Raw genomic sequence first — 25704 nt, 5'->3', positions numbered from 1 at the left:
TGGGCAGGTGATGGGCAGTGCCTGGTTTCCCCCAGACATGATGCTGCCCCCACCATGATCACTGTAGGGATGGTATTGGGCAGGTGATGGGCAGTGCCTGTTACCTCCAGACATGATGCTGCCCCCACCAAGATCACTGTAGGGATGGTATTGGGCACTACTTAGTCTGGTGGGGTGGCAGCTCTAGGAAGAGTCCTGGTTGTTCCTTCTTCCAGGTAAGAGTTATGGAGGCCGCTGAGCTCTTGGGAACTTTCAGTGCAGCAGAAATGTTTTTGTCGCCTTATCCAGATCCCTGACTCCACGCAATCCTGTCTCTGAGCTCTACAGGCAGTTCTTTTTAACTCATGGTGTTTGCTCTGATATTTATTGTCAGCTTTGAGACCTTATATAGACAGGGCTGTGTCTAAGCTCTACAGGCAGTTCTTTCCCCCTGTGAGACCTTATATAGAAAGGGCTGTGTCTGAGCTCTACAGGCAGTTCTTTCCCCCTGTGAGACCTTATATAGACAGGACTGTGTCTGAGCTCTACAGGCAGTTCTTTCCTCCTGTGAGACCTTATATAGACAGGGCTGTGTCTGAGCTCTACAGGCAGTTCTTTCCACCTGTGAGACCTTATATAGACAGGCAGGGGTGGGGGGTGAAGACTTTCTGGATACATTGTATATATGACCCCGGGGTATTTGTGCTCCAGCTCATCACTTTACAATAAGGATAATATATATATATATATATATATATATATATATATATATAAGGAGACCAAGGTTTCCCCCATTAGGCGCCGTTGCGCCCGTCTCTTCATCACACACAGGACGGTGCCGGCAGATATAATGACTCCGGGGCCCCCGGGGGTCACATGGGCCAAAAATCCTCCGCTGGGTTAATTTCCACCTGTTCTTTGTTCCCTGGAGCAGCAATGAGTCTGAGACAGAATTCTTATTACTGCGGAGATCACCCTGTCCACACGTCATCCTCCCGGTGCCAGCTCATCGCGGTCCGGGGCCAATCGTGGCCCCTATAGGCTTACAATACAATCCCAGAATTCCCAGAGACCAAGAACTGACGCTGAAATATATATATATATGTGAATAACGTCATAAAACATTTTCTCTTCTCACTTACCTGATTTCACAGCAGTTTATGCACATGTGACCCTTATAAATGCCTCCTGCAGTATATGACAAATCCGAAACACCCGGGGTGACCCCGCCAGAGGGGAGAAGGGGCTTAAAATGTAAAATGATTATTTATTATTCCTCAGAGATGACACGGAACCCTTTTATTGAGCTTTTAAAGTGTTTATATCAGTGGTCTCCAACCTGCGGACCTCCAGATGTTGCAAAACTACAACTCCCAGCATGCCCGGACAGCCGTTGGCTGTCCGGGCATGCTGGGAGTTGTAGTTTTGCAACATCTGGAGGTATACAGGTTGGAGACTACTGGTTTATATGATTATATCTGTAAAGAAAACCTTATTACAAGCTGCTAAGATATCATTTTGTCCTGTTGCTCAGGGGTGAAGGCAGAGGAGCCTTAGCCCCGCCCCTGAGGTTCGCAGCACAGTAATATTACTAGAATAAAGAATGTTATGTATGTACACTCCAGCAGAATAGTGAGTACAGCTCTGGGGTATAATACAGGATATAACTCAGGATCAGTACAGGATAAGTAATGTAATGTATGTACACAGTGACCTCACCAGCAGAATAGTGAGTACAGCTCTGGGGTATAATACAGGATATAACTCAGGATCAGTACAGGATAAGTAATGTAATGTATGTACACAGTGACCTCACCAGCAGAATAGTGAGTACAGCTCTGGGGTATAATACAGGATATAACTCAGGATCAGTACAGGATAAGTAATGTAATGTATGTACACAGTGACCTCACCAGCAGAATAGTGAGTACAGCTCTGGGGTATAATACAGGATATAACTCAGGATCAGTACAGGATAAGTAATGTAATGTATGTACACAGTGATCTCACCAGCAGAATAGTGAGTACAGCTCTGGAGTATAATACAGGATATAACTCAGGATCAGTACAGGATCAGTAATGTAATGTATGTACTGTTACGCCGAGCGCTCCGGGTCCCCGCTCCTCCCCGGAGCGCTCGCTACACTTCCCTCACTGCAGCACCCCGGTCGGTTCCACGGACCCGGGGCGCTGCGTTACCACCTCCGGCCGGGATGCGATTCGCGATGCGGGTAGCGCCCGCTCGCGATGCGCACCCCGGCTCCCGTACCTGACTCGCTCCCCGTCAGTTCTGTCCCGGCGCGCGCGGCCCCGCTCCCTAGGGCGCGCGCGCGCCGGGTCTTTGCGATTTAAAGGGCCACTGCACCGCTGATTGGTGCAGTGGTTCCAATTAGTGTTTACACCTGTGCACTTCCCTATATCACCTCACTTCCCCTTCACTCCCTCGCCGGATCTTGTTGCCCTAGTGCCAGTGAAAGCGTTCCTTGTGTGTTCCTTGCCTGTGATTCCAGACCTTCTGCCGTTGCCCCTGACTACGATCCTTGCTGCCTGCCCCGACCTTCTGCTACGTCCGACCTTGCTTCTGTCTACTCCCTTGTACCGCGCCTATCTTCAGCAGCCAGAGAGGTTGAGCCGTTGCTAGGGGATACGACCTGGTCACTACCGCCGCAGCAAGACCATCCCGCTTTGCGGCGGGCTCTGGTGAAAACCAGTAGTGACTTAGAACCGATCCTCTAGCACGGTCCACGCCAATCCCTCTCTGGCACAGAGGATCCACCACCTGCCAGCCGGCACCGTGACAGTAGATCCGGCCATGGATCCCGCTGAAGTTCCTCTGCCAGTTGTCGCTGACCTCACCACGGTGGTCGCCCAGCAGTCACAACAGATTGCGCAACAAGGCCAACAGCTGTCTCAACTGACTGTTATGCTACAACAGTTACTACCACAGCTCCAGCAATCATCTCCTCCGCCAGCTCCTGTACCTCCTCCGCAGCGAGTGGCCGCTTCTGGAATACGACTATCCTTGCCGGATAAATTTGATGGGGACTCAAAGTTTTGCCGTGGCTTTCTTTCCCAATGTTCATTACACTTGGAGATGATGTCGGACCAGTTCCCCACCGAAAGGTCTAAAGTGGCTTTCGTAGTCAGCCTGCTGTCTGGAAAAGCCCTGGCTTGGGCCACACCGCTCTGGGACCGCAATGACCCCGTCACTGCCTCTGTACACTCCTTCTTCTCGGAAATTCGAAGTGTCTTTGAGGAACCTGCCCGAGCCTCTTCTGCTGAGACTGCCCTGTTGAACCTGGTCCAGGGTAATTCTTCCCTTGGCGAGTATGCCGTACAGTTCCGTACCCTTGCTTCAGAATTATCCTGGAATAATGAGGCACTCTGCGCGACCTTTAAAAAAGGCCTATCCAGCAACATTAAAGATGTTCTGGCCGCACGAGAAATCCCTGCTAACCTACATGAACTCATCCATCTTGCCACTCGCATTGACATGCGTTTTTCCGAACGGCGTCAGGAGCTCCGCCAGGATATGGACTCTGTTCGCACGAGGCGTTTCTTCTCCCCGGCTCCTCTCTCCTCTGGTCCCCTGCAACCTGTTCCTGTGCCTCCCGCCGTGGAGGCTATGCAGGTCGACCGGTCTCGCCTGACACCCCAAGAGAGGACACGACGCCGCATGGAGAATCTCTGCCTGTACTGTGCTAGTACCGAACACTTCCTGAGGGATTGTCCTATCCGTCCTCCCCGCCTGGAAAGACGTCCGCTGACTCCGCACAAAGGTGAGACAGTCCTTGATGTCTACTCTGCTTCTCCACGTCTTACTGTGCCTGTGCGGATGTCTGCCTCTGCCTTCTCCTTCTCTGCTGTGGCCTTCTTGGACTCTGGATCTGCAGGAAATTTTATCTTGGCCTCTCTCGTCAACAGGTTCAACATCCCGGTGACCAGTCTCGCCAGACCCCTCTACATCAATTGTGTAAACAATGAAAGATTGGACTGTACTATACGTTTCCGCACGGAGCCCCTTCTAATGTGCATCGGATCTCATCATGAGAGGATTGAACTGTTGGTCCTCCCCAATTGCACTTCTGAAATCCTTCTTGGACTTCCCTGGCTTCAACTCCATTCCCCAATCCTGGATTGGTCCACTGGGGAGATCAAGAGTTGGGGGCCCTCTTGTTCCAAGGACTGCTTAAAACCGGTTCCCAGTAAACCTTGCCGTGTCCCTGTGCTTCCTCATGTAACCGGTCTCCCTAAGGCCTATATGGACTTTGCGGACGTTTTTTGCAAAAAACAAGCTGAGACTCTACCTCCTCACAGGCCTTATGATTGTCCCATTGACCTCCTCCCGGGCACTACTCCACCCCGGGGCAGAATCTATCCTCTGTCCGTCCCAGAGACTCTTGCCATGTCTGAATACGTCCAAGAAAATTTAAAAAAGGGCTTTATCCGTAAATCCTCCTCTCCTGCCGGAGCCGGATTTTTCTTTGTGTCCAAAAAAGATGGCTCTCTACGTCCTTGCATTGACTACCGCGGTCTTAATAAAATCACGGTTAAGAACCGCTACCCCCTACCCCTCATCTCTGAACTCTTTGATCGTCTCCAAGGTGCCCATATTTTTACCAAACTGGACTTAAGAGGTGCTTATAATCTCATCCGCATCAGAGAGGGGGATGAATGGAAAACGGCATTTAACACCAGAGATGGACACTTTGAGTATCTGGTCATGCCCTTTGGTCTATGCAACGCCCCTGCCGTCTTCCAAGACTTTGTTAATGAAATTTTTCGTGATCTCCTATACTCCTGTGTTGTTGTATATCTGGACGATATCCTGATTTTTTCTGCCAATCTTGAAGAACACCGCCAGCATGTCCGTATGGTTCTTCAGAGACTTCGTGATAATCAACTCTATGCCAAAATAGAGAAATGTCTGTTTGAATGCCAATCTCTTCCTTTTCTAGGATACTTGGTCTCTGGCCAGGGACTACAAATGGACCCAGATAAACTCTCTGCCGTCTTAGATTGGCCACGCCCCTCCGGACTCCGTGCCATCCAACGTTTTTTGGGGTTCGCCAATTATTACAGGCAATTTATTCCACATTTTTCTACCATTGTGGCTCCTATTGTGGCTTTAACAAAAAAAAATGCCGATCCCAAGTCTTGGCCTCCTCAAGCGGAAGACGCCTTTAAACGACTCAAGTCTGCCTTTTCTTCGGCTCCCGTGCTCTCCAGACCTGACCCATCTAAACCCTTCCTATTGGAGGTTGATGCCTCCTCAGTGGGAGCTGGAGCTGTCCTTCTACAAAAAAACTCTTCCGGGCATGCTGTTACTTGTGGTTTTTTTTCCAGGACCTTCTCTCCGGCGGAGAAGAACTACTCCATCGGGGATCGAGAGCTTCTAGCCATTAAATTAGCACTTGAGGAATGGAGGCATCTGCTGGAGGGATCAAGATTTCCAGTTATTATTTACACCGATCACAAGAACCTCTCCTACCTCCAGTCTGCCCAACGGCTGAATCCTCGTCAGGCCAGGTGGTCTCTGTTCTTTGCCCGATTTAATTTTGAAATTCACTTTCGGCCTGCTGATAAGAACATTAGGGCCGATGCTCTCTCTCGTTCCTCAGATGCCTCTGAAATTGAACTCTCTCCTCAACACATCATTCCTCCTGACTGCCTGATTTCCACTTCTCCAGCCTCCATCAGGCAAACTCCTCCAGGAAAGACCTTTGTTTCTCCACGCCAACGCCTTGGGATCCTCAAATGGGGTCACTCCTCCCATCTCGCAGGTCATGCGGGCATTAAGAAATCTGTGCAACTCATCTCTCGCTTCTATTGGTGGCCGACTCTAGAGACTGATGTGGTGGACTTTGTGCGAGCCTGCACTATCTGTGCCCGGGATAAGACTCCTCGCCAGAAGCCCGCTGGTTTTCTTCATCCTCTACCTGTCCCCGAACAACCTTGGTCTCTGATTGGTATGGATTTTATTACTGACTTACCCCCATCCCATGGCAACACTGTTATTTGGGTGGTCGTTGATCGATTCTCCAAAATGGCACATTTCATCCCTCTTCCTGGTCTTCCTTCAGCGCCTCAGTTGGCTAAACAATTTTTTGTACACATTTTTCGTCTTCACGGGTTGCCTACACAGATCGTCTCGGATAGAGGCGTCCAATTTGTGTCTAAATTCTGGAGGGCTCTCTGTAAACAACTCAAGATTAAATTAAATTTTTCTTCTGCATACCATCCTCAATCCAATGGACAAGTAGAGAGAATTAACCAGATCTTGGGTGACTATTTACGACATTTTGTTTCCTCCCGCCAGGATGACTGGGCAGATCTTCTACCTTGGGCCGAATTCTCGTATAATTTCAGAATCTCTGAATCTTCCTCCAAATCTCCGTTTTTCGTGGTGTACGGCCGTCACCCTCTTCCCCCCCTCCCTACCCCCTTGCCCTCTGGTCTGCCCGCTGTGGATGAAATTTCTCGTGATCTTTCCACCATATGGAAAGAGACCCAAAATTCTCTCTTACAGGCTTCTTCTCGCATGAAGAGATTCGCAGATAAGAAAAGAAGAGCTCCTCCCATTTTTTCCCCTGGAGACAAGGTATGGCTCTCCGCTAGGTATGTCCGTTTCCGTGTCCCGAGCTATAAGTTGGGACCACGCTATCTTGGTCCTTTTAAAGTTTTGTGTCAAATTAATCCTGTCTCTTACAAACTTCTTCTTCCTCCTTCTCTTCGTATCCCTAATGCCTTTCACGTCTCTCTTCTTAAACCTCTCATCCTCAACCGTTTTTCTCCTAAATCTGTTCCTCCCACTCCTGTCTCCGGCTCCTCGGACATCTTCTCTGTCAAAGAGATCTTAGCCTCAAAAAAGGTCAGAGGAAAAACTTTTTTTTTAGTGGATTGGGAGGGTTGTGGTCCAGAAGAGAGGTCCTGGGAACCTGAGGACAATATCCTGGACAAAAGTCTGATCCTCAGGTTCTCAGGCCCCAAGAAGAGGGGGAGACCCAAGGGGGGGGGTACTGTTACGCCGAGCGCTCCGGGTCCCCGCTCCTCCCCGGAGCGCTCGCTACACTTCCCTCACTGCAGCACCCCGGTCGGTTCCACGGACCCGGGGCGCTGCGTTACCACCTCCGGCCGGGATGCGATTCGCGATGCGGGTAGCGCCCGCTCGCGATGCGCACCCCGGCTCCCGTACCTGACTCGCTCCCCGTCAGTTCTGTCCCGGCGCGCGCGGCCCCGCTCCCTAGGGCGCGCGCGCGCCGGGTCTTTGCGATTTAAAGGGCCACTGCACCGCTGATTGGTGCAGTGGTTCCAATTAGTGTTTACACCTGTGCACTTCCCTATATCACCTCACTTCCCCTTCACTCCCTCGCCGGATCTTGTTGCCCTAGTGCCAGTGAAAGCGTTCCTTGTGTGTTCCTTGCCTGTGATTCCAGACCTTCTGCCGTTGCCCCTGACTACGATCCTTGCTGCCTGCCCCGACCTTCTGCTACGTCCGACCTTGCTTCTGTCTACTCCCTTGTACCGCGCCTATCTTCAGCAGCCAGAGAGGTTGAGCCGTTGCTAGGGGATACGACCTGGTCACTACCGCCGCAGCAAGACCATCCCGCTTTGCGGCGGGCTCTGGTGAAAACCAGTAGTGACTTAGAACCGATCCTCTAGCACGGTCCACGCCAATCCCTCTCTGGCACAGAGGATCCACCACCTGCCAGCCGGCACCGTGACATGTACACAGTGATCTCACCAGCAGAATAGTGAGTACAGCTCTGGAGTATAATACAGGATATAACTCAGGATCAGTACAGGATAAGTAATGTATGTACACAGTGATCTCGCCAGCAGAATAGTGAGTGCAGCCCTGGGGTATAATACAGGATATAACTCAGGATCAGTACAGGATAAGTAATGTATGTACACAGTGACCTCACCAGCAGAATAGTGAGTACAGCTCTGGAGTATAATACAGGATATAACTCAGGATCAGTACAGGATAAGTAATGTAATGTATGTACACAGTGATCTCACCAGCAGAATAGTGAGTACAGCTCTGGAGTATAATACAGGATATAACTCAGGATCAGTACAGGATAAGTAATGTAATGTATGTACACAGTGATCTCACCAGCAGAATAGTGAGTACAGCTCTGGAGTATAATACAGGATATAACTCAGGATCAGTACAGGATAAGGAATGTAATGTATGTACACAGTGACCTCACCAGCAGAATAGTGAGTACAGCTCTGGAGTATAATACAGGATATAACTCAGGATCAGTACAGGATAAGTAATGTATGTACACAGTGATCTCACCAGCAGAATAGTGAGTACAGCTCTGGAGTATAATACAGGATATAACTCAGGATCAGTACAGGATAAGTAATGTAATGTATGTACACAGTGACCTCACCAGCAGAATAGTGAGTACAGCTCTGGAGTATAATACAGGATATAACTCAGGATCAGTACAGGATAAGTAATGTAATGTATGTACACAGTGACCTCACCAGCAGAATAGTGAGTACAGCTCTGGAGTATAATACAGGATATAACTCAGGATCAGTACAGGATAAGTAATGTATGTACACAGTGATCTCACCAGCAGAATAGTGAGTACAGCTCTAGGGTATAATACAGGATATAACTCAGGATCAGTACAGGATAAGTAATGTAATGTATGTACACAGTGATCTCACCAGCAGAATAGTGAGTACAGCTCTAGGGTATAATACAGGATATAACTCAGGATCAGTACAGGATAAGTAATGTAATGTATGTACACAGTGATCTCACCAGCAGAATAGTGAGTACAGCTCTGGAGTATAATGCAGGATATAACTCAGGATCAGTACAGGATAAGTAATGTAATGTATGTACACAGTGACCTCACCAGCAGAATAGTGAGTACAGCTCTAGGGTATAATACAGGATATAACTCAGGATCAGTACAGGATAAGTAATGTAATGTATGTACACAGTGACCTCACCAGCAGAATAGTGAGTACAGCTCTGGAGTATAATACAGGATATAACTCAGGATCAGTACAGGATAAGTAATGTAATGTATGTACACAGTGACCTCACCAGCAGAATAGTGAGTGCAGCTCTGGAGTATGATGTTCCTCTCTTGCAGATTGAGTATCTCCTGAAGAAGCTGACGGAGGCGATGGGCAGCGGGTGGCAGCAGGCCCTTTTCGAGGACTATAAGATCAGTCTCCATGACCAGCAGAGGGGGCTGTCGGTGTGGGAGCTGATCGAGCTGATCGGTAGCGGACAGTTCAGTAAAGGCACCGACTCCACCACCGTGTCCATGGCCATCAGTGAGGTGTTCAATGAGTTGGTCCTGGACGTCCTGAAGCAGGTGACGCTCTATAATACATGTGAATCTCTATGGCCTTAAAGGGGTACTCCGGCGGAAAACCTTTTTTGGTGCCAGAAAGTTAAACAGATTTGTAAATTACTTCTATTAAAAAAAAATCTTAATCCTTCCAGTACTTATCAGCGGCTGTGTAGTACAGAGGAAATTCTTTTCTTTTGGGATTTCTTTTGTCTTTCCACAGTGCTCTCTGCTGACCTCTGCTGTCCATTTTAGGAACTGTCCAGAGCAGCATATGTTTGCTATGGGGATTTTCCACAGGAGTGGCCCTTTAAAGGAAAACTCCGTCCTCTCCCCTGAGATTTATCTGCATTACTTCCTGTTATACCAAAAAGTTTCCCAGCCAGTGATTTGTTTAAAATAAGAAAAAAAAAAAAATGAAAAATTGTAAAAGAAAAAAACACCTTAAAAAGTAACAATATAAAAAAAAAAAAATAAAGTCTAAAGGTCACTAAAGGTCATCATCCTGTTCATATAAATATTTAGTAATTAATAATATTTATTTTTAAAATAAAATATATATTTGCATTGTTGTATTAAGAAAATAATACAATAAAACATATAAAAAAACAAAACAAAATAAAACAGGAACGAACCAGAAATAGTCAAAAATATTAAAATTTTCCCTACAAATTCCGACCTGAGTAGACTAAATTTTGTCAGTGTGGTGTTTCCCAACCAGGGTGCCTCCAGCTGTTGCAAAACTACAACTCACAGCCTGCCCGGACAGCCGTTGGCTGTCCGGGCATGCTGGGAGTTGTAGTTTTGCAACAGCTGGAGGCACCCGGTTGGGAAAAACTGCTTTAGTGTGGGGGTTAGATGATAAATCTAATATAAAAATCATCTTTTCGGAGAACCTAATTCCAAAAATGTAAGTATCGCGCATGTGAGACTAGAGGCAGACGTCAACCATGCGCCCAAAATTGTGGCACGCGAATCTATAAAAAACAGATTGATTTTAGGACATTGATTCCGTATTTTTCTTTCTGTTTGACTCTGGTGACATCTGCTGGTGAAAGAAAGAAACTACAACCTGACTCAGGGGACATAAAAACCTTCAATAGGATTTAAGTGACATCTGCTGGTAACATAAAGGAACTACAACCTCTCTCTAAGTACATCTACTGGGGAAATACACAATCTATAATACTATTCTAGTGACATCTGCTGGTGACAGAAAGGAACTACAACCGCACACTAACTACATCTGAATCTGGTGACATCTGCTGGTGAAAAATAGAAACTACAACCTGACTCTGGTGACATAAAAACCTTCAATAGGATTTAAGTGACATCTGCTGGTAACATAAAGGAACTACAACCTCTCTCTAAGTACATCTACTGGGGAAATACACAATCTATAATACTATTCTAGTGACATCTGCTGGTGACAGAAAGGAACTACAACCGCACACTAACTACATCTGAATCTGGTGACATCTGCTGGTGAAAAATAGAAACTACAACCTGACTCTGGTGACATAAAAACCTTCAATAGGATTTAAGTGACATCTGCTGGTAACATAAAGGAACTACAACCTCTCTCTAAGTACATCTACTGGGGAAATACACAAACTATAATACTATTCTAGTGACATCTGCTGGTGGCAGAAAGGAACTACAACCGCACACTAACTACATCTGAATCTGGTGACATCTGCTGGTGAAAAATAGAAACTACAACCTGACTCTGGTGACATAAAAACCTTCAATAGGATTTAAGTGACATCTGCTGGTAACATAAAGGAACTACATCCACTGGGGAAATACACAAACTATAACACTACTCTAGTGACATCTACTGGTGACAGAAAGGAACTACAAACTCACACTATCTACATCTGAATCTGGTGACATCTGCTGGTGAAAAATAGAAACTACATCTTGACTCTGGTGACATCTGCTGGTAAAATAAAATAACTGCAACCTGACGCTGGTGACATCTGCTGGTGAAATATTAAAACCACATCTTATCATATAAACCCCTAGTCACTTCTCTGCACTATTTTTTGGGGGGTTGTTTGTTTCCCTTACTTTGTTTTCTTTTTATGGGTTTTTGTAAATAAGAAAATAAATGAATAAAATAAAAAAATAAAATAAAAAATAAATAATAATAACTACCTAATATTAAAATAACGATGATGATGATGATGATAATAAATGATTATTATTATAAAAAGCTATAATAATAACTTTTTGGGTAAAAAAAAATAAAAAATAAAAAACATTAAAAAAAGATAAATAATAATTATTATTATTGTAAAAAGCTATAATAATATTTTTGTAAAAATAAAAAATAAATAAAAAAATGATGATAATAATTATTATTATTATAAAAGCTATAATAATAATAATGATATATTTTTTTGTAAAAAAAATAAAAAAGCATAAAAAAAGAAAGATAATATAATAGTAATGGTAATAATTCTGATAATGATTATAATAATAATAATAAATATTATTATAAATAATAAAAATAAAACATTATCATAATAATAATAATAATGATAATAATAATAGTAATATATTAGCAATACGATATAATGGTCGCCGCCTCTAACGTCTCGTTCTTCGCCGTAGGGTTATCTGTGGAAGAAAGGTCACAAGCGGAAGAACTGGACGGAGCGCTGGTTTGTCCTTAAACCCAACGTTTTGTCCTACTACGTCAGCGAGGATCTGAAGGACAAGAAGGGGGACATCGTGCTGGATGGGAACTGCTGCGTGGAGGTAAAGACATTGGGGCTTATTCCTGGGGGTCCCAGATACAGATAATGATGATTATTGCATTCAGTGCCCCCCCCTCCCTATAAGGAATAGAATCCTAGAACTACAGTAAAGACTGACACAGCAATGGAGGAATGCAATGCCAGCTTAATGCCTAGAGCAGTTGCAAAACTACAATTCCCAGCATGCCCGGACAGCCAACGGCTGTCCGGGAATGCTGGGAGTTGTAGTTTTGCAACAGCTGGAGACACACTGGTTGGGAAAGACTGATCTATGTGTACAATGGGCTCTTGTCTCTCTGTTGACTTTGAATGTCAGAGGAGAGAAGGTCGGACAAGTGCCCCATTGCAGAATACATGTACGAATGTATGTGGGGATGGGGAGTACATGCTGGGAGTTGTAGTTTTGCAACAGCTGGAGGCACACTGGTTGGGAAACCCTGATCTATATGTACAATGGGCTCTTGTCTCTCTGTTGACTCTGGATGTCAGAGGAGAGAAGGTCGGACAAGTGCCCCCCTGCAGAATATATGTACGAGTGTATGTGGGGATGGGGAGTGCATGCTGGGAGTTGTAGTTTTGCCACAGCTGGAGGCACCCTGGTTGGGTAACACTGGCCGACCCCTCTATACTGACCCCATTGTTGTTGTTTTTCCAGTCGTTGCCGGACAGGGACGGGAAGAAGTGCCTCTTCCTTGTGAAGTGCGTGGATAAAAGCTACGAGATCAGCGCCTCCGACAAGAAGAAGAAGCAGGAGTGGATACAAGGTGACGCACAATTATGGGGCCCTATATGCGGTTCTCCAGCTATTGCAGAACTACAACTCCCATCATGCCCTAAAAACCTTCAGCCCTGAGGACATGATGGGAGTAGCAGTTTTAAAACAGCCGAAGGGTCACAGGTTGGGAAACGCTGCTCTAGAGCAAAATAGTCTGCCCTATCACAGCTGAGGGTTCGTCACAGTTGTATCCGGTGTAGGCAATCTTCTATTACGATAGTTTGTTACAATGTATCAGTCTGTTTAGCTCACAGAGAATTGTTTAGACCTGATACAATTGTAACAAACCCTCAGCTGTAAACAAAAATGTTTTATATTCACTGACAGCAAGCAGAGTAGGCAAGGGTGCAGAAATTAGGATTTTTGTATAGAAGTAATTTCCAAATCTGTTTAACTTTTTGGCACCAGTTCATTTTGAAAAAAAAAAAAAATAAAAAAAAAAAAAAAAGTACCCCTTTAATCACCTTGGAGGGTGTAGGGTGGGTGGGGGGATTTATCAAAATTTGCGCAATTTTTCCCCCCATGTGTGCAGATTTGCAGGTTCTGTGTCTAATTTAAGAAATTGCGCATGCGACCTAATAAATTGCATAAATTTGTGAAAAGATATTAAGGGGGGGGGGGGGAGGGGGGAAGAGAGACAACGAACGCCTCTCACCCTACGGGCCATCCTAGGGAGCGGAATATACTTGTGCAATTTTTAAAATGTTTTTTACGCAGATGACAAATATGACAAATCTATCTGCGCTAAGCCACGCCCCCTGCCGATGCAAAAAATACAAAAGCGAACACAAATGAAATGAATAAATAAATAAATAAAAATTGAGCAAAAACAACCAGGAAAACATGCAACCCTGCAAAAAATAATTAAAAATTTAATGAAATAAAAAAAATTATAAAAATTGAGCAAAAAAAACAAAACAAAAAAAAAACAAGGAAAAATCGCTCAAAACATGCAATAAATAAATAAATAAATACAATTTTTTAGCAAAAAGCAACAAAATAATAATTTTTTTTTTTTGCCGCCATCTTTGATATTTTTTCCCCTGCAGATATTCAGACGGTGGTGAACCTGAGGAAGATGGGGATCTCCTCGCCGCACAGGGACGCCCGGCAGAAACGGAAAGCGCTGCGGCAGAAGCTCCAGGCCGAGCAGGAGGAGCTGGAGAGGAAGATGCGCGAGCTGCAGGCGTCCAACGAGATGAAGCAGCAGGAGCTGGAGCAAGTGCGCACGGTGAGACAAACCACCCAGCTTTCCCAGGCGACTGAATGGATTTTGCACCTGGTGCAGCAGTAATTCCCAACCAGTGTGCCTCCAGCTGTTGCAAAACTACAACTCCCAGCATGCCCGGACAGCCGAAGGCTGTCCGGGCATGCTGGGAGTTGTAGTATTGCAACATCTAGATCCCATATAAGACAATAGGTGACGTCCTGTATGGCTGCTCACAGGTTGTCACTCAGCTTATCCAGATTCCTGAACCAAGCGGCCATATTGATTTCCACTCAGCTTTCTAAGTAACGGATATGCTCGTCCTCTAGAAGGAATAGAGAATAGAGCTTCCCTGTAAGATAATGTTTCACTATCTCCACTAGGTGGCAGCAGAGAACAAGCGCTTTTCCTGCTGGAGATGATAAACTTTGCTTCTTTACATATAATTTCCCCTTCCCAGAGGAGCATTGCATCACGCCACCTAGTGGACATAGTAAAACATTAACTTAAAGGCAAGTTACCTCCACTAGGTGGCGACAGAGAGCATGCACTTTCCTTCTGGAGGCCAAAGGCTGTCCGGGCATGCTGGGAGTTGTAGTTTTACAACAGCTGGAGGCACCCTGGTTGGGAAACACAGTTTGGATACTCTATGTCCCCCCCCGTGCAGCATTGCATGGCCTGTGAGCCTCCACATGGTGTCCGGGCGTCACCCCTGTAACTTTCCATAGGCCTCAGTCTTGTTTTTAGGACGCTTTTTAAAAATAAATAAATAAAAAAATAAAGACTTTTTTTAAATAAATTGAGTTAAAGATATTTTTGTATTTTTTTCGCAGCAATTGAGGGAGGCGGCGGCGCGGGCGGAGGAGGAGGAGAAGAAACGGCACGACACCCACATGGAGCTGCAGGACCGGTTCAGAGAGGAGCTGGAGCGCGAGCAGATGGTAAACACTCAGGGGCAGATGGGATGTGGCGACCATTTTCCTCAACAAGGGTGCCTCCAGCTGTTGCAGAACTACAACTCCCAGCATGGACTCCCCACCCTCTCACATACTTGTACCTGAATTCTGCAGAGGGACATTTGCCCGACCTTCTCTCCTCTGACATCCGGAGTCAACAGAGTTGAGAGGCCATCGTACACATAGATCAGTGTTTCCCAACCAGGGTGCCTCCAGCTGTTGCACTACCACAACTCCCAGCATGCCCGGACAGCAGAAAGAATTGACACGGAGGCCAGAATCAGGATTTCCGCGGCAGATGTTTCCTTCGCGGCAATTCCGCGGCATAAACGAGGCCTAAAGAAAAATCTGCTCATTTATTGACAGCCGGCAGAGATCTTGAAAATGGCTTTTTTCGTTGTTTTTGCACAAATATTTGTTATTTATTTTTTGCCCTCGGAGGGGGGCGTGGCTTAGTGTGCGCAGATTCCCCATTTTATCGTCTGATTAAAATGTAAATTTCGCGCGTGCGCCAAAAGAAAAAATAAATTGATTCTTTATGCGGCATTTGAAAAATTAAGAAAAAATTCTTTAAAAAATGAATGCTGGGAGTTGTAGTTTTGCAACAGCTGGAGGTCCACGGTTTGGAGACCACTGGTGTAGGAGGTCCTGTAAGCCTCGCTCATCTTGCTCTTATCTTGTAGATCCGACAACAGATGGAAGAGAAAGTGGCGCAGAAATCCTCGGAGTTAGATCAATACCTGAACCGGGTGCGGGAACTGGAGGAAATGTATCTCCGCCTGCAGGAGGCGCTGGATGACGAGAAACAGGCGCGACTCGAGGAGGAAAACGCTCGGCTTCTCCAGACCAGGTGAGGGGTCTCTTCATGCCGGATCTGTCGACGACTGCAGATCCTAAATCTCATGTGAAGGGGGGATCAGAAAACAGAAAAACAGCGCCACCCCTATCCTCAGGTTGTGTGCAGTATTACAACTTAGCTACATTCTGTCCAATGGAACTGAGCGGCAATACCGCACACAAGCTGAGGGAAAGGGTGGCGCTGTTTCTGGAAGAAAGCAGTTATGTTTATTTTTCTAATCCTTTACCTTTTGGTGTTTGTTCAAATTTTGGCCGTGAAAAAAAAGGGAGGAAAAAACAGCAGCACAGCAAGGAAGGGGGTTACACTTAGCACTGAACTGCAGCGGAGAAGCTAAAAGGGTGGAAGTGATTACACGGCAGCACTGCAGACATACAGCAGTATATACATGGGTATATTTAGAGCTGCCCTAAGCTTTATGGGGGCTGAGAGATGAGAGGGAAGCCTTGATATACCTTTTAGGAACAGAATTAATCATCTTGAGTATGCAGACAGGCTCACAGCCCAGACTCACCCAGGTTATTTTTCTCCCACACAAAAAGCCTCGCCCTATGCTCTGTCCTGATCTAGCTGTTACTAGAGACAGAACTCATCTAACAGGCAGTGGACAGCAAACTGCAGGGAAGAGAGACACCTAGTGGCCAAGACTTTAAAGCTGCTTTTCTGGGGGTAAGGGGCAATTTTTTAGTAAATTGAGTGAGTTATAAATATTTAAGAATCACAAAGGGGTTCTCTTCATTAAAAAATCCCGACTGGTTGGATGGGTCTCTTGACAGTAAGCAGATCACAATGTGTCCTCTCTGCCGGGACCGCCACTGATCAGCTGTAATGTGGGCAGCAGTAAGGCTGTCCGGGCATGCTGGGAGTTGTAGTTTTGAAAAAGCTGGAGGCACACTGGTTAGGAAACACTGATCTATGTGTACGATGGCCTCTCTACTCCCTGTTGACTCTGGATGTCAGAGGAGAGAAAGTCGGGCAAGTGCCCCCCTGCAGAATATATGTGCTAGTGTATGTAAGGATGGGGAGAGATCTCTGTTAGCTGACAAGAATGTGAAATATTTGGCTGCTGTTGCACAACTACAACTCCCAGCATGCCCGGACAGGCTTCGGCTGTTAGAAGTGTATACACTAGCACATGTATTCTGCAGGGGGACACTTGGCCAACCCTGGTTGGGAAACACTGGCCCATTGGTTGTAAGATGGTTGATGGACGCCGTATGTCACATTCATATGTCGGGGTCCTTCCTAGGCTTCTGGAACAGGAAGCTTCAAAGAGGGCGACGCTGGAAGAACTGCACAGAGAGCAGGAGATGACCATCAAGATGACCGAGGCCGAGAACAAGGAGCTGATGACCATACAGGAAATGAAGGAGAAGGCGCTGCAGGAGGCCATGCAACAGCTGGAGCAGCTGGAGGACGAGCGGATCGCGGCTCTGGAGCAGTATGAGGTCACTATCCTGTCGTGTTGCCCCTTAGAATATTTCCATAATGATAAGGGCCCATATCTGCATCATTGTTGGGGCCCGACAAGTCCCAACCTTGAGTCATGATCCGTACAGCTCAATGTCAGCCGGAGGCTGTAAAGTTCCATAAGGGTGCGTTCACACATGCGTATTTTCACTGCAGATCTGCTGCAGATTTGTTGCTGCCCATTGACTCCAATATTACACATGTGTGAACGCACCCTAATTCTGTTATATCATCTCGTATGTTCTGTCTCTTCTCTCATTGCAGCAAGTAAGAAGTAACCTGGAAATGGCGACCAGTAAGACGAGGAGCTGGAAGGACAAGGTGGCGCAGCACGAGGGGTTAATACGATTAATACAGCCAGGTAAGAATATGAGGGTATATTGGAAAAGGGGTGGGATAGATATATAAGATAGGGATAGGTATAAGGCTATCCTTCATATAAGATAGAGATAGGTATAAGGCTATCCTTCAAATAAGATAGGGATAGGCATAAGACTATCCTTCATATAAGATAGGGATAGGCATAAGACTATCCTTCATATAAGATATAGGTATAAGGCTATCCTTCATATAAGATAGAGATAGGCATAAGGCTATCCTTCATATAAGATAGGGATAGGTATAAGGCTATTCTTCATATAAGATAGATATAGGTATAAGGTTATCCTTCATATAAGATAGAGATAGGTATAAGGCTATCCTTCATATAAGATAGAGATAGGTATAAGGCTATCCTTCATATAAGATAGAGATAGGTATAAGACTATCCTTCAAATAAGATAGGGATAGGTATAAGGCTATCCTTCATATAAGATAGAGATAGGTATAAGGTTATCCTTCATATAAGATAGGGGTAGGTATAAGGCTATCCTTCATATAAGATAGAGATAGGTATAAGGCTATCCTTCATATAAGATAGGGATAGGTATAAGGCTATCCTTCATATAAGATAGATATAGGTATAAGGCTATCCTTCATATAAGATAGAGATAGGTATAAGGTTATCCTTCATATAAGATAGAGATAGGTATAAGGTTATCCTTCATATAACATATGGATAGGTATAAGGCTATCCTTCATATAAGATAGAGATAGGTATAAGGCTGTCCTTCATTTAAGATAGGGAAAGGTATAAGACTATCCTTCATATAAGATAGAGATAGGTATAAGGCTATCCTTCATATAAGATAGGGATAGGTATAAGGCTATCCTTCATATAAGATAGGTATAAGGCTATTCTTCATATAAGATAGAGATAGGTATAAGACTATCCTTCATATAAGAGAGGGGTAGGTATAAGGCTATCCTTCATATACGATAGGGATAGGCAGAAGGTTATCCTTCATATAAGACAGAAATAGGTATAAGGCTATCCTTCATATAAGATAGAGATAGGTATAAGGTTATCCTTCATATAAGATAGGGATATGTATAAGGCTATCCTTCATATAAGATAGGGATAGGTATAAGGCTATTCTTCATATAAGATAGAGATAGGTATAAGACTATCCTTCATATAGGAGAGGGGTAGGTATAAGGCTATCCTTCATATACGATAGGGATAGGCAGAAGGTTATCCTTCATATAAGACAGAAATAGGTATAAGGCTATCCTTCATATACAATAGGGATAGGTATAAGGTTATCCTTTCATATAAGATAGGGATAGGTATAAGGCTATCCTTCATATAAGATATAGATAGGTATAAGGATATCCTCCATATAAGATAGAGATAGGTATACGGCTATTATTCATATAAGATAGAGATAGGTATAAGGCTATCCGTCATATAAGATGGGATTAGGCATAAGGCTATTCTTCATATAAGATAGGGAAAGGTATAAGGCTATCCTTCATATAAGATAGAGATAGGTATAAGGCTATCCTTCATATAAGATAGAGATAGGTATAAGGCTATCCTTCATATAAGATAGGGATAGGTATAAGGTTATCCTTCATATAAGATAGGGATAGGTATAAGGCTATCCTTCATATAAGATAGGGATAGGTATAAGACTATCCTCCATATAAGATAGAGATAGGTATAAGGCTATTCTTCATATAGGATAGGGATAGGTATAAGGCTATTCTTCATATAAGATAGGGATAGGTATAAGGCTATCCTTCATATAAGATAGGAATAGGCATAAGGCTATCCTTCATATTAGATAGAGATAGGAATAAGGCTATCCTTCAGATACAATAGGAATAGGTATAAGGCTATCCTTTATATAAGAGAGGGATAGGTATAAGGCTATCCTTTATATAAGAGAGGGATAGTTATACGGCTATCCTTCTTATAAGATAGGAATAGGTATTAGGCTATTCTTCATATAAGATAGGGATAGGTATAAGGCTATTGTTCAGATAAGATAGGAAAAGGTCTAAGGCTATCCTTCATATAAGACAGAGATAGGTATAAGGCTATCCTTCATATAAGATAGGGATAGGTATAAGGCTATCCTTCATATAAGATAGAGATAGGTATAAGACTATCCTTCATATAAGATAGAGATAGGTATAAGGCTATCCTTCATATAAGATAGAGATAGGTATAAGGCTATCCTTCATATAATATAGGGATAGGTATAAGGGTATCCTTCATATAAGATAGAGATAGGTATAAGGCTATCCTTCATATAAGATAGAAGTAGATATAAGGCTCCTTCATATAAGATAGAGATAGGTATAAGGATATCCTTCATATAAGATAGAGATAGGTATAAGGCTATCCTTCATATAAGATAGAAGTAGATATAAGGCTATCCTTTATATAAGATAGAAATAGATATAAGGCTATCCTTCATATAAGATAGAAGTAGATATAAGGCTATCCTTCATATAAGATAGAGATAGGTATAAGGCTATCCTTCATATAAGATAGGGATAGGGATAGGTATAAGGCTATCCTTCATATAAGATAGGGACAAGGACTATTGATAGAATTCAGAACATTGGGCAGACTAGATGGGCTGAATGGTTCTTATCTGGTCACACTTTTTATGTTTCTATGGTGGCTTCAGACCTTCACAAGTTTTGGAATTTTTCGGTATTATAGGTTGTGATGTTCTCGGCTTCTTATGTTACTAAATCCTTTATGTCCTTTTTCAGGATCTAAAAACCCCGGACTGATCACGAACTGGGGTCCAGCGTCCTTCACCCAAGGGGAACTCCAGGAACGAGAGAAGAACTGGCAAGAGAAGAAGAATTCCACCGGCGTGGAGTAGAAGAAGAGCGACCACCGAGTGCAAGGAGAGGACAGAGGGGTCAGGAGGTGACAGGGGCTCCAGGAGGACCTCGTGGATGTAGAATCATAACATGTCTGGAAATTATCACCTTATATCATAAAAAAGGGACACAACGTATAACCGTAGATCAGTAGTGGACATTATCTGCCCAATCGTGTCATCTGCTCAACTGGATTGTCTGTCCAACCTATTCACCCACTGGTGTCATCTATCCCACTGGATCATCTGTCCAAGCAAGTCATCTGCCCATCTGGTTCATCTGGCCAACCAAGTCATCTGACCAACCAGATTGTTTGTCCAACCATGTAATCTACCCATCTGGATCATGTGTACAACCTGACTATTTACCCACCTGTGTCATCTATCAAACTGGATAATCTGTCCAACCACATTGTCTGTCCAATCAAGTGATCTGCCCATATGGATCATCTGCCCAACCCGACAGTTTTTCCATATGTGTCATCTGTCCCACCTAATCATCTCTCCAAACATATTCACTTCTCAACCGCGTCACCTGCTCAATCACACTATCTGCACAACTGCATAATCTGCCCAACTAGATAATCTGTCCAAATGGATTATCTGTCCAATCAGATCTTTTGCCCAATCTCATCATTGGCCAAATCCTAACATCTACCCAATGACATAATCTGCTCAACCGGATCATCTGTCCAACCTATTTTCCCACGTGTGTTATCTCTCGCACAGAATCATCTGACCCAACCAGGTTGTCTGTCCAACCAAGTCATCTGCCCATCTGTCCAACCTGACTATTTACCCTCCGGTGTCATCTGTCCCATCTAATCATCTATGCAACCAGATTGTCTATGCATCAAAGTCATCTGCCCAATCCTATCTTCTGGCCAATGACACTATCTGCACAATCTGCCCAAATGGATAATCTGTCCAATGAGATTGTTTGCCCAATGACCTAATCTCTTCAGCTGGATCTATGGAAGTGTATGTAGAATGTAGAGCTCCCCCTAGAGCAGTGGTCTCAAACTGTGGCCCTCTAGATGTTGCCGTTGGCTGTCCTGGCATGCTGGGAGTTGAATGTTGGTAACATCTAGAGGGCCACGGACTGAGACCACTGACCTAGAGCCATGTGACCCTTAGCTCAGACCTTCTCAGTCCTGGGACTTGTGGGACCTTCTCAAGGACAAGACAGGATGCAGTCAGTCCTTAACCCTTTCCCCACACCAGCTCAGACATCTCGTCTCCATGTTTATCTCGTCTGCTTTATTTTTTATTTTATTTTTATTTGTAATATTAAGTGGAATATAAAACGAGAAAATCTAATTGTGAAGTGAATCTCCGATGATGTCAGGAATTTTTTCTGGAATCCGATTGGTCATGGCCTCCTCCATAAAGAGTCATTGATACAAATAATTTGGATCGTCTTCTTCTTTCGCGGTTTCTGTCATTCTTACAGTAGGTGGTTACTTACCAAATACTTACATGTTCTATCCTTTTGAGCCACACCTACCCACTACCATAGCAGATACAGGGCCATCAGGGCCGGTTCTGCCTACAGACAAAATAGGCAGCCCCCTAGAGCGCCCTCTTGATGTGGGCGCCGCTCTGCCCGCTGCAAGTAAGTTAGTAGCCAGCCATCATCTAAAGCACCCGCCGCGCGGTCAGGCAGGTCCGGACTTCGCACGTGCCTCCATACATCTGCCCCATGAGGAGGTTTGCTACAGTATGTCACCCCGGTAAGGTGGGGCGTGTCAAAGGGCCCTACAGTATAGGGAATAAGTAACTGATTGTGGACCTCTGGACCCCCCTCCCGGCTGTCAGTGAGGAGCGTGCATTGTCCACCAGTAGACGGCACGCACTCCATTCATTTTTTTTTGAGCGCCGGAGATGCTTGAGCGCTGTACCCGGTTCACTTCGGCACTCCCATAGAAATGAATGGAGGGCGTGCCATCCGCAGCATGCGCTTCTTACCGACAGCTGTGGTCCTGTTCCAAAGATCGTCCTGTTCCTATCCTGTTGATAGGAGTGAATTAGTTTTGTCTGGAGATCTCCTTTAAAGGGGTAGTCCACTGGCCAGCGTTCGGAACATTTAGTTCCATACGCGGGGTGCGTGCTGCGGGGGTCGGCCATGCCCCCTCAATGGAAGTCTATGGGAGAGGCATGGCAGCTGTCTCAAGGGGTTCGTAGCTAAGTGCTCTCTGTTGGTGAAGGGGGGGGGGGGGGGAGGGGGGGCGTTGGATGACAGAGCCCCAGGGGCCCCAGTAACAGCCAATCCAATCTGGAGCAGATTCAATCCCTGGCCTCCAGGTCCTTTTCTTATGGAGTGATCCATAGACAGTGAAACGGGGGTCAGTTACCCCCAATCCCAGGTCCATTTTTACCCAATATATGTTACTGCCCCTAGACATCTTAGGGGATAAAATGTCTGATCGCGGTGGTCCGGCCGCAGTGACCCCCCACAATCTCCGGCCCTATACCCCACTGCACTGAGCGAACTCCTCTCCGTGCCGGATTACAAGCGACCACAGCCGTCACACCACCAGATTTGTAAATGACTTCTATTAAAAATATCTTATTCCTTCCAGTACTTTTTAGGGGCTGTATAATCCCGAGGAAAACTTTTTTTTTTTTTTTTAATCAACTGGTGCCAGAAAATTAAACAGATTTGTAAATTAATTCTATTAAAAAATCTTACTCCTTCCAGTACTTTTAAGGGGCTGTATACTAAAGAGGAAATGCTATTCCTTTTGGATTTCTCTTCTGTCACGAGCACAGTGCTCTCTGCTGACCTCTGCTATCCATTTTAGGAACTGTCCAGAGCAGCATATGTTTGCTATATGGATTTTCTCCTGCTCTGGACAGTTCCTAAAATGGACAGCAGAGGTCAGCAGAGAGCACTGTGGTCGTGACAGAAGAGAAATCCAAAAAGAATAGCATTTCCTCTTTAGTATACAGCCCCTTAAAAGTACTGGAAGGAGTAAGATTTTTTAATAGAATTAATTTACAAATCTGTTTAATTTTCTGGCACCAGTTGATTTAAAAAAAAAAAAAAAAGTTTTCCACAGGAGTACCCCTTAAATTGCAGGGGGGGCCATGATGACCACGGCTGCCCAAAGCCTAGCACAGCCAGAGTTATGAAAGTTTTTGGGACCCCCCGGCAACAGTGGCCAGACCCCCCCCACCCCCACGTCCAGACATCTTATTCCCTATCCTTTGGGTAGGGGATGACATGTCTAGGGGCAGAGTACCCCTTTAACGTACCGCTCATCCTTCACCTTGCTAGCGAGATCCATGTGGTCACTGCTGGGTTAACGTGTCGGTACCTTGCCCAATCTGTCTCACTTTATTTCGTTATCTCCGGTGAGTTGACGCGATCAGGTAACCGGTTATTACGTGACGTCTCTAGGGGTCGGGGAGAACAATGATAGCGATTGAGCCCGAGGCTGACGAAATAATTACAGAGTAGAAAGTTCCCATAGAGAAAAGTAACGTCTTCTCTAAATCGGGAAAAACCGGTTCCCCTCAAGTCATCAAGTCTACAGCTTCTTAACCCTATGGAGGCCGAATACTGAGCGGATCTTCATGTTCTGAAGTGTAAAGCAGTGGTCTCAAACTGTGACCGCCCAGATGTTGCAAAACTTCAACTCCCAGCATGCCCGGACAGCAAACGGCTGTCCGGGCATGCTGGGAGTTGAAGTTTCGCAACATTTGGGGGCCAAAGTTTGAGACCAATAAAGAGATACAATATTACTGTATGAGAAATGATCTATAATTTACCATAATTTACTATGTCATGTCCAACCCTCTCCCAACAGTGACGGCGTCGTCCGGCGCTGCCATTGCTCAGCCGGAGGACGCTGCCGCTGACGGCCTCCCCACAAATGGCCCCGGCCAAAGGGGAGGGGTTTCCCAGGACCCGCAACACAGTCCCGCTCCCCTTCGCCGCTCGGCTGGGGCGGGGGGGGGGTCGATTCGGTTTTCAGTTAGAGCCACGCACGGAGGCCACAGCTTCCCTCCAGGGCACGTAGGCGCTACTAATCACGCCGGATTTCTCCTGGGGACAGCGACTCTTTCCCACCACTGCTCCAGCCCCCCCCCCCCCGTTTCACATACAAGGTGGGCACATGGCAGGAGTCGCTAGGTCCAGCCGGTCCTGGTTGCCAGAGGGAGGGGGAGGGGGTGTCAAGGGAGCGGGGTTGGGAGCTGCTTGTCACCACTACGGCACGGAACTTGTTTGCTTGATGTCACTGTATACATATATGTAGCTTGACGGCCGTTGGCTCGTCAACGTTGGCAGTTACGGTCAGTCAGGTTGCTTCCTGCCTCATCACGTTTTGCTTGCTCCACAGGGTACCAGGTGGTCGGATTGTGTCCGTATTCCCGTATACATCTCATACAGCTTTCAGTTGAGGTACTTACAGAAACAATATTAGAGAGGGGAACCGTATGTTCTCCCCCCGTCTATCACTCCATACTCATCCCGTACATTTACGCAGTCACGAGCACTCCCGCCACCGGTTAGGACGCTGCTACTGACACGTCTTCAGAGCCACGTGCGTCACCACACTCACGTCAATCGGCCCCAGCCTGACTCAATTTCAGTTGGGGCTTGACGACATGGTTATTTCTGACTCTTCTTCAGAACGACTCGACATCACTCATAGGCAGAGGATCACCTGCGTCTGACTCATCTTCAGTGGGGTCCTCTGCGTATGCTGTTCTGACTCTTCTTCAGCGCAACAGCATACATTTAGCCTCAGTTTCAGTATCACACTTTCCTCCATCACACCTTTCGGTCGGTCACATTCATGTGTAATTAATCTTTTCCTTAAATATCCACAGTTGGAAGCCATTACCGTGCGGTCAGTACTCCCGGTGTTGGAAGCTTTTCAGGAAATTCAGCAGGTCAGTTCCCTCCTGTAGCCAGGAGAACGGAAAAATTTTTTTGGAAAAAGAAAAAAAAAAAAAAAAAAAACCTGTGTACAGAGAGTATATATACATATGTATAGGGAGGGTACATATATATACATTTTTTTCCTCTAGTCATTTTTTATTGTTCTCTCTTTCCTCTTATTCTTGCCGGCACCCTTCTATGGCCCGGACAGGTTGCCAGCAGCATGTCTCAGCCAGCGGATAT

The 25704-nt window shown here is 45.3% G+C and overlaps 1 protein-coding gene across 1 annotated transcript in view; it reads left to right on the top strand.

The window, feature by feature from the left end:
- The window catches only part of SWAP70 (switching B cell complex subunit SWAP70), a 64640-nt gene extending 42659 nt beyond the window's left edge, over positions 1-21981 (top strand). Inside the window, exons 4-12 of the mRNA XM_056528000.1 lie at positions 9111-9338; positions 11934-12080; positions 12735-12843; positions 13904-14085; positions 14895-15002; positions 15701-15867; positions 17123-17321; positions 17608-17704; positions 20455-21981. Coding sequence (XP_056383975.1) covers positions 9111-9338; positions 11934-12080; positions 12735-12843; positions 13904-14085; positions 14895-15002; positions 15701-15867; positions 17123-17321; positions 17608-17704; positions 20455-20570 — 1353 coding nt within the window. The 3' untranslated portion in view covers positions 20571-21981. The remainder of the gene's footprint in view (positions 1-9110; positions 9339-11933; positions 12081-12734; positions 12844-13903; positions 14086-14894; positions 15003-15700; positions 15868-17122; positions 17322-17607; positions 17705-20454) is intronic.
- Positions 21982-25704: the final 3723 nt, after the last annotated feature.

This window comes from Hyla sarda, chromosome 6 (genome assembly GCF_029499605.1).
Source record: "Hyla sarda isolate aHylSar1 chromosome 6, aHylSar1.hap1, whole genome shotgun sequence".
Taxonomy (NCBI): domain Eukaryota; kingdom Metazoa; phylum Chordata; class Amphibia; order Anura; family Hylidae; genus Hyla; species Hyla sarda.
The sequence above is the reverse complement of the archived record's forward strand: the minus strand, read 5'-3'. Positions and strand labels throughout refer to the sequence as shown.